The sequence below is a fragment of the Palaemon carinicauda genome, chromosome 1, assembly GCF_036898095.1.
Source record: "Palaemon carinicauda isolate YSFRI2023 chromosome 1, ASM3689809v2, whole genome shotgun sequence".
Taxonomy (NCBI): Eukaryota; Metazoa; Arthropoda; class Malacostraca; order Decapoda; family Palaemonidae; genus Palaemon; species Palaemon carinicauda.
In genome coordinates, this window is record NC_090725.1 from 338,211,522 (window position 1) to 338,221,521 (window position 10,000).

Consider the following 10,000-nt stretch of genomic DNA (forward strand, 5'->3'; position numbering starts at 1 on the left):
TAACTATATGCATCCAGTTATTAAAAATGTTTTCTGCATTAACTGTATGTATCCAGTTATTAAAAATGTTACCTGCATTAACTGTATACATCCAATTATTATTTTTAAATGTTTTCTGCATTAACTATGCATCCAGTTATTGTTATTAAATGTTTTCTGCATTAACTGTATGTATCCTGTTATTAATCTTAAATGTTTTTGCATTAACTGTATGTATCCATAAATATTACATAAACTTTTAATGCTATGACCAGTAGAAAAGGCTGATACGAACACATTATTCAAAGCATCTCTCTTTACACAAAGTTCAGAAGGAATGGTTATAAAAATCAAAGTATAAAGACTTCAGATATCTAGAAATATATGGGAGGTTACGTCTGACGAACTAATCACTTTTGCTTCAAGGAAAAGTTCATTCTCTATTGGGTGTTTTCATTCAGGGTTTAGACTTTTAAGGCGATTATCTTAATTTGAGGTAATTTGCATGAATTCAAGGTAATATTTGTAAGGTAATTTCGGTTTTTTAATTAAATTTGAACTTTTAAGGTAATTTGCATGATTTCAATGTAAGGTAATTTCGGTTTTGTCATTAATTTAAACTTTTAAGGTAATTTGCATGATTTCAATGTAAGGTAATTTCGGTTTTGTCATTAATTTAAACTTTTAAGGTAATTTGCATGATTTCAATGTAAGGTAATTTCGGTTTTGTAACTAAATTTAAACTTTTAAGGTAATTTGCATGATTTCAAGGTAATTATATTTTTAATGTAATTTCGGTTTTGTAACTAAATTTAAACTTTTAAGGTAATTTCCTTAGATTGAGGTCATTTGCATGATTTCAAAGTAAGGATATTTGCAAGGTTATTTAGGTTTTGTAACTTATCTTCAAATTTAAGGAAATTGGAAAGGTTTTAAGGTAATCTAAGGTAAAAAACAGCTGTAAGGTAATTGCCGCATGCTTAAGATTAATCCCTGATTGGGTCATTAGAGGAATTAAACCAATTCTATAAAGTGCAGTTCCATAATTAAATATCTTTGGATTCTTTTTGACTTAATGGTGTGATGCTACAACAATTTGCCAACATTTTTCTCTAAATGGTTGCAAATTTGATTTCCTCATGTGCTGCTATAGCTGATTAAATATTTTGAATGAAATCATTATTTAATTTTGCAATATTTAGAACGACTATGTTGCTGAAAATCACGTCCTGCTAGAAAAAATAGCTTATTCAGGTATCACTATTAATATAATTTTGGTATCAAGTTTGACTAGATGACAATAATTGCTTGAAGAACTTAATCGTGTGTGCCACTAATGATATAGTTTTGGTATCAAGTTTGGCTAGATGACAATAATTGCTTGAAGAACTTATTCGGGTGTGCCACTAATGATATAAACTTTGTATCAAGTTTGGCTAGATGACAATAATTGCTTGAATATAAGTTGTTCTGACTCCGACCTGAATAATAAGTGGAGAAAGATGTCTTTCCATAAGGTTAAGTCGAAATGAAAGAATGTTATATATTTTACGAGACTTAAGTATTCATGTAAAATAAGAGGATGTTGATATTAGCCCCCACATTTGAGTACATTTGGATAATAATGTGAAATTGAAGAACTGTTGTTGTTTAATATATGAAATAGGAGTAATAATATAGATGTAAGGAAGACTTATATGCCCTGATTAATATTCAATCTGAGTGAGGTGGTGATGCTGAAAATATGAAATGAAAATTATTAGTGATTGAACTTATATGATGCAAAATTAGTTCATAGATTCAATGCTATAAAAATTAAATTGAAGAAGCCAATGATTTTACTTAAGTGAATTTGAAAATGGCATTGCTTTTATGAAAGTAAAAATGATGAAGGTAGCGATTTTCTTGTTGAGGAAATGAAGATGATAGTGATTTTATGGAAGTGAAATGGAAGGTGCCAATAATTTTATGGAAGTGAAATTGAAGGTGCCAATGATCCTATGGAAGAGAAATTGAAGGTGCCAATGATCTTTAGGAAGTGAAATTGAAGATGATAGTGATTTTATGGAAGTGAAATTGAAGGTGCCAATGACCCTATGGAAGTGAAATTGAAGGTGCCAATGATCTTGCAGAAGTGAAATTGAAGGTGCCAATGATCTTGCAGAAGTGAAATTGAAGGTACCAATAATTTTATGGAAGTGAAATTTAAGGTGCCAATGATCTCATGGAAGTGAAATTGAAGATGATAGTGATTTTATGGAAGTGAAATTGAAGGTGCCAATGATCTTATGGAAGTGAAATTGAAGGTGCCAATGATCCTATGGAAGTGAAATTGAAGGTGCCAATGATCCTATGGGAGTGAAATTGAAGGTACCAAATGATCTTGCAGAAGTGAAATTGAAGGTGCCAATGATCTTATGGAAGTAAAATTGAAGGTACCAATGATCCTATGGAAGTGAAATTGAAGGTACCAATGATCCTATGGAAGTGAAATTGAAGGTGCCAATGATTATATGGAAGTAAAATTGAAGGTACCAATGATCCCATGGAAGTGAAATTGAAGGTACCAATGATCCTATGGAAGTAAAATTGAAGGTACCAATGATCCTATGGAAGTGAAATTGAAGGTGCCAATGATTATATGGAAGTGAAATTGAAGGTGCCAATGATCCTATGGAAGTGAAATTGAAGGTGCCAATGATCCTATGGAAATGAAATTGAAGGTGCCAATGATCCTATGGAAATGAAATTGAAGGTACCAATGATCCTATGGAAGTGAAATTGAAGGTGCCAATGATCCTATGGAAGTGAAATTGAACGAGCCAATGATCTTATGGAAGTGAAATTGAAGGTGCCAATGATTTTATGGAAGTGAAATTGAAGGTGCCAGTGATCCTATGAAAGTGAAATTGAAGGTGCCAATGATCTTATGGAAGTGAAATTGACGGTGCCAATGATCCTATGGAAGTGAAATTGAAGGTGCCAATGATCTTATGGAAGTGAAATTGAAGATGATAGTGATTTTATGGCAGTGAAATTGAAGGTGCCAATGACCCTATGGAAGTGAAATTGATGATGCCAATGATCTTATGGAAGTGAAATTGAAGGTGCCAATGATCTTCAGGAAGTGAAATTGAAGGTGCCAATGATCCTATGGAAGTGAAATTGAAGATGATAGTGATTTTATGGAAGTGAAATGGAAGGTGCCAATAATTTTATGGAAGTGAAATGGAAGGTGCCAATAATTTTATGGAAGTGAAATGGAAGGTGCCAATAATTTTATGGAAGTGAAATTGAAGGTGCCAATGATCTTATGGAAGTGAAATTGAAGGGACCAATGATCCTATGGAAGTGAAATTGAAGGGACCAATGATCCTAGGGAAGTGAAATTGAAGGTGCCAATAATCTTATGGAAGTGAAATTGAAGGTGCCAATAATTTTATGGAAGTGAAATGGAAGGTGCCAATAATTTTATGGAAGTGAAATGGAAGGTGCCAATAATTTTATGGAAGTGAAATTGAAGGTGCCAATGATCTTATGGAAGTGAAATTGAAGGGACCAATGATCCTATGGAAGTGAAATTGAAGGGACCAATGATCCTAGGGAAGTGAAATTGAAGGTGCCAATAATCTTATGGAAGTGAAATTGAAGGTGCCAATAATTTTATGGAAGTGAAATGGAAGGTGCCAATAATTTTATGGAAGTGAAATGGAAGGTGCCAATAATTTTATGGAAGTGAAATTGAAGGTGCCAATGATCTTATGGAAGTGAAATTGAAGGGACCAATGATCCTATGGAAGTGAAATTGAAGGGACCAATGATCCTATGGAAGTGAAATTCAAGGGACCAATGATCCTAGGGAAGTGAAATTGAAGGTGCCAATAATCTTATGGAAGTGAAATTGAAGGTGACAATGATCCTATGGAAGTGAAATTGAAGGTACCAATTATCCTATGGAAGTGAAATTGAAGGGACCAATGATCCTAGGGAAGTGAAATTGAAGGTGCCAATAATCTTATGGAAGTGAAATTGAAGGTGACAATGATCCTATGGAAGTGAAATTGAAGGTACCAATGATCCTATGGAAGTGAAATTGAAGGTGCCAGTGATTTTATGGAAGTGAAATTGAAGGTGCCAATGATCTTACAGATGTGAAATTGAAGGTCCCAATGATCCTATGAAAGTGAAATTGAAGGTGCCAATCTTATGGTAGTGGAATTGAAGGTACTAGCAATTATATGGAAGTGAAACCGAAGATGCTAGTGATTTTACGGATGAAATATTGAAGATGCTAATAGTTTTATGGAAGTGAAATTGAAGATGCTAGTAATTATATGGAAGTGAAATCGAAGATGCTAGTAATTTTATAGAAGTGAAATTGAAGATGCTAGTAATTTTATGGAAGTGAAATTAAAGATGCTAGTAATTTTATGAAAGTGAAACTGAAGATGCTAGTAATTTTAAGGAAGTGAAATTAAGATGCTAATAATTTTATGGAAGTGAAATTGAAGATGTTAATAATTTTATGGAAGTGAAATTGAAGATGCTAGTAATTTCAATGAAGTGAAATTGAAGATGGTAGTAAGTTTATGGAAGAGAAATTGAAGATGCTAGTAATTTTATGAAAGAGAAATTGAAGATGCTAGTAATTTTATGAAAGAGAAATTGAAGATGCTAGTAATTTTATGGAGTGAAATTGAAGAAACTACTTACTATTGAAAGTTGTAATTATATTAGTCTCTGTAATTAATAGGAGGAAATGCTAGTGATGTGTAATGCATTTAACTAGCTCGAATAATAATTGATAATTAGATGAGAATAACTATTGATATTTTTATCCCACGCACTATGTGTTTATGATATCGGTTCGTATAGTGTTGCCTTTTGTAATTATGTAATTATATTGTGCATATCTTGGGAAGAAATATTAGAATAGAAGCCGTATGCCTTCAAAAAAGTAAAAGGACTTTTCATTCGACAGAGTTATAACAAAATAATTGTATGTAACAGACTTTGATTTCCAGCACCATATGACATTATATTGTATAAAATTTATCAAAACTGTTTCTTTTGTGGTCAAAATGAAAGTTTGTATTCCTGTATAAATCTTCTAAGAACAAAATTGTTGGCAAGTTGTTCCTCTACAAACCTTAGAACAAAATTGTTGGCAAATTGTTCCAGTATAAACCTTAGAAAAAAATTTGTTGGCAAGTTGTTCCTATACAAACCTTAGAACAAAATTGTTTGCAAATTGTTCCTGTATAAACCTTCCAAGAACAAAATTGTTGGCAAGTTGTTCCTCTACAAACCCTCTAGAACAAGATTGTTGGCAAGTTGTTCCTGTACAAACCTTCTAAGAACAAAATTGTTGGCAAGTTGTTCCTGTATAAACCTTCCAAGAACAAAATTATTGGCAAGTTGTTCCTCTACTAACCTTTTTAGAACAAAAGTGTTGGCAAGTTGTTCCTGTACAAACCCTCTTAGATCAAAATTGTTGGCAAGTTGGTTCCTCTACTAACCTTTTTAGAATAAAATTGTTGGCAAGTTGTTCCTCTACAAACCTTAGAACAATATTGTTGACAAGTTGTTCCTGTACAAACCTTCCAAGAACAAAATTGTTGGAAAATCTTTCCTCTACAATCCTTCTAGAATATAATTGTCGGCATTTTTTTCCTCTACAAACCTAGGAACAAAATTATTGTTAAGTTGTTCCTCTACAAACCTTGTAGAACAAAATTCTTGGCAATTTGGTTCAGTTTAACTACAGGATAACATTTACCCAGAACCCTTCAAAACATGATACCAAAACGTGGAACATTCTAACCCTGCAAGGTGGTGCGTCAGACCGTAGACTCCCTAAAAAGATTTCGCACAATAAAAAAGGTACGTAGTAGCACTGTCGAGCTAATGTTTATGCTATTCTGACCGAGTGGGATTATAATATCCTAATTAAGATTAGATAGTAGAAAATACTTTCCTTTTTTTCATCTACCAGGTAAATCTATTCACGGAATTTAAAGATGGAGGACCAAATCTCATCTATTTACAAAATCTGTTTCGTGTTTATCCTGGTTCCACCATGTCTCTACTTATGCTGGAGAGCAGTGTCTTACTTAGATTCTAAGCTATTCAAAAGCAAAGTCAAATGTACAATAGAAAAGCTAGAGTTATTTTAGCAGGTCAAAATTATAAAAGGAGTACAGAAATATTAGTTCAGGTCCATCCTTCGTTTTCAAATGTTTTAGAAGAATCCCTAAATGGCAACTAATCCCTAGAAATTCATTCCCTAAATTGCAATTAATCCTTAAATATTCACCCTTTTCCATGGTTCAAGTACAAATGACTAGATAATGTTCATCTGACTACTCTTACTTTGTGCTTGCATGATAGGAATGGTGTTCATTTATACAACAGGTTCTTACAAATAACGCATTTCAACGTAGTAATGAACATCGTCTTACACGGTATTTACAACATATAATATGGCAGTTTGTTATAAATGCTCTATCTATATATACATATACATTAGGAATGGTAACATAGTGACACATATTTACAATCTCAGATAATTAATAGCAACTTGATATGGTGAAGAGGCCCTTGCGTAGGAGTCTATCAGCACCTCTCAGGCCGGGAGCACACTAGCGACTCTGTGGCGCCACAGAGCCACAGCATCGTGTGGCGGGGATGTGGTCTCCCATAGGTTTCCATTGTTTTCAAGTTTTGCCGCGCAGACTAGCGACTGTGGTAAGCGACTGTGGCTCGCTGTTGGTCATCCCCGCCACAGGCGTGGCGTGGCTTCGTGGCACCACAGAGTCGCTAGTGTGTTCCTGGCATTAATATGACAAATAGTCCTCACTAGTTCGCAGACTAGCGACTGTGGTAAGCGACTGTGGCAAGCGACTGTGGCTCTCTGTCGCTCATCCCCGCCACAGGCGTGGCGTGGCTTCGTGACGCCACAGAGTCGCTAGTATGCTCCCGGCCTTAGTATGACAAATAGTCCTCACTAGTTCCTTAAATGCAGGTCTCGCTACAAGTAGCCAAATGCTTTTTCACTATCGTTTACAAAAACTATATACAGTGGAATCTAGTTCACATTAATTTTGTGCAGTTGATAAAAACTTTTAAGTATTGTTTCATGCGTTTAATACACTGTTGATTTTCGTTCACATTTTATAAATGAATTATCTCACCATCAGAAAAAAAAAACTACAGTAGTGTGTCGAGAATATTTCGTTCACTGTTTTTCGTTCAAACGAACATTTATTGCACGATAATAGTCCCATAGAGACGAAATATATATAAATTTTCCCTTCCGTTAATTGGATGAAGAATCTACTTTATATTTTGTGCAATTTATAAAAACTTTCAAGTATTGATTCATGCGTTTAATACATGGTTGCTTTTCGTTCACATTTTACAAATGAATTGTTATCTCACCATGAGGCATCAGGAAACATTACCAAAAAAAAAAAAAAAAAAAAATCACTGATTGATCTTCGTACCAAAATATTTCGTTCACTGTTTTTCGTTCAAACGAACATTTATAGCACGTTAATAGTTCCCACAGAGACGAAATATTTATATAAATTTTCGTCTCTATTAATCTGATGAAGGTATTGTGACCATTTTCGAACTCTTAGTTTGGGATTTTCAATTGACTTATGTTATTCAGTTCATTTTTTCATACAATTGGAATCATTAATATTTTGAAGTTCCATTTTAATATCTTATGCTAATGATGAAATTAACTGGTTATAAATTATTTCTGCAATAGTTCTTTATTTATTCATTTCTATACATTTTTCCCTTCACTCCAAGATTTCTTAATTCACTAAAGGTTTCCATGCAGTTCATCAAATCATATTTTATTTCCTTTACATTATTATCTTAAGAAAGAGCAGGAAATCGCATAGAGTAAATACGCTAGGATTCTCCATGTATTAGTGGATGTTAATCACATTCTTTTGGAAGACTAAATTCTTTAAAAGAAAACTATTATTTTTCTTCGCTATTTCAAAAATATTGATCCAATTTTATCTTTGTCATCATCACTGTAATGCGAAATACTGTAATGTCTTTTGTATTCTAACACTTTCAATATTAGCACTACTGTAGTTACATATTGGTGCGCTTCATGTATTTCAACTACGATCATTATGAAGGCAACTTGGTTTTACAAAAATGAGAATTTTTATGTATTATCGTTTTCTATTATAAACTTTCTTTTTCCTATTCAGTCAGATTAGAACACTGAGATAAGATCAAAGTTTTTCGTTTATAAAAAAAAAAAAAAAAAAAAATCCGAGGTCGACCCACTCGAACCACTGAACAGTTCAGTACAGTTGGCGGTCAGCACTCGTGTTCTTGCTCCAGCTCCAGCTCAGGGCTAGTCAGCGCGTGCTGGTAACTAGGACTCTTGACGTAGGTCGAAAGAGTCCTGATGGAGCAAGGCGTTGCCATGGCGGAAGGCGCAGGACCTCCAGTGCTATAAGGCCCCGGCATATTGTCGGACATGGAGTGCGACCTCACGTGTCTGTGGTCGAAGTTATAGTCGCACTTGAGGATCTTGATGAACGCCGCCTTGAACGTCTTATTGAAGATGGTGTAGATGATCGGGTTGATCGTGGAGGAGACGTAGCCCAACCAAAGGCAGACGTTGGCGAGGTGGTCCGAGACTTGGCAGTCCGGACACGCGGCGAAGTAGATGTTCAGGAGGAAGAAGGGCGTCCAGCAGATGACGAAGGCGAAGAACACCAACCCCAGGACTTTAGAGGCCTTCTGTTCATTGGCAACGGCGTTTGCCGCTAGGGCATCTCTCTTCCTCGTGGGGAGGAAGCGCAGATGCCAGGCGGCCGTGCCTACCAGCTGCAACCTGAGGGCCTTCAGTTTGAAGTTCCTCGTCTCCCGGGCTATGGATTCGGGCGTCTGTGTCGCCTGCTCGCACTTATGGATATTTGAGAACTCGTAATGAGTGGCGTGTCCGTTCGCGTATGTCCCTCTGTAGGAGGTCCTCGGCGTGAAGGTGAACGAATGCGTCTGCTGTTGGGGCTTCCTCCTGACGGAGCGGTAGCGCCCCATCGTCCTAGCCTTCCCCGCGGGCGCGTCGCTGGCGAACTTGGCCTTCTTCCGGAGGAGGTGAACGGTGAGGGCGTAGCTGACGACCATGATGACCATGGGAATGTAGAAGGCGCACAGAGACCCGAAGATGAAGAAGGTCTGGTTGTTGATGGTGCAGACATAGTCGGCGGGCATGATGTTGGTCGTGTCCACGATGCCCAACACCGTGATGATGGACGTGACAAGCATCGCTAACAGCCAAACGAGGACGACCTTGATGCCAACAGTCTGAAGTGAAAATATGGAAGAAAGATGTACTTTAAGTGAAAATAAGATGTTAAGTGAAAATAAGGAAAAAAGATGTACTTAAATGGAGCAGTATTAATATGGTATTCAACTATCCTTATGTCATAGGAGAGACCATGTATATTGCAATTGCTTTCATTCTGTGCAAAAAGAGGCCTTGTATTATATAAATGCTTTAAGTCTGTGCAAAGATATAAAATGGAAAGCGAGATTATATATATATATATATATATATATATATATATATATATATATATATATATATATATATATATATATATATATATATATATAGCAATGCTTTAATTCTGTGGCAAAAGATAAAAACGAAAAGCAATAATATATATATATATATATATATATATATATATATATATATATATATATATCTGTATCAAGAGAATGCAAGCATCCAAAACTAGGTAATTAATAATGTAATATTGACACTTGAACGCAAAACATGCAATAATAAATAATAGTTTTAGCGTTATTTTGCCTTATGTACTACGATAATGGAGAGAAACTAAATATTACTATTATTATCATTATCATTACTTGTTAAGTTACAGTATATAGATGTGTGTATGCCTGTATGTGCATGTATGTACATACTTATGTATTTGTTCATTAGACCACTTCCTCTATCAAGGGGTTA

At 35.1% G+C, this 10,000-nt stretch overlaps 2 protein-coding genes across 2 annotated transcripts in view; one reads left to right on the forward strand and one right to left on the reverse strand.

Moving 5' to 3' along the window:
• The window catches only part of LOC137641286 (collagen alpha-5(IV) chain-like), a 51,076-nt gene extending 44,252 nt beyond the window's left edge, over nucleotides 1-6,824 (forward strand). Inside the window, exon 2 of the mRNA XM_068373717.1 lies at nucleotides 6,588-6,824. Within this exon, the coding sequence (XP_068229818.1) occupies nucleotides 6,588-6,824 (237 nt within the window). The remainder of the gene's footprint in view (nucleotides 1-6,587) is intronic.
• A 1,465-nt stretch (nucleotides 6,825-8,289) lies between these two features.
• 5-HT2A (5-hydroxytryptamine receptor 2A) overlaps nucleotides 8,290-10,000 on the reverse strand; it is a 40,596-nt gene continuing 38,885 nt past the window's right edge. Inside the window, exon 6 of the mRNA XM_068373728.1 lies at nucleotides 8,290-9,327. Within this exon, the coding sequence (XP_068229829.1) occupies nucleotides 8,332-9,327 (996 nt within the window). The 3' untranslated portion in view covers nucleotides 8,290-8,331. The remainder of the gene's footprint in view (nucleotides 9,328-10,000) is intronic.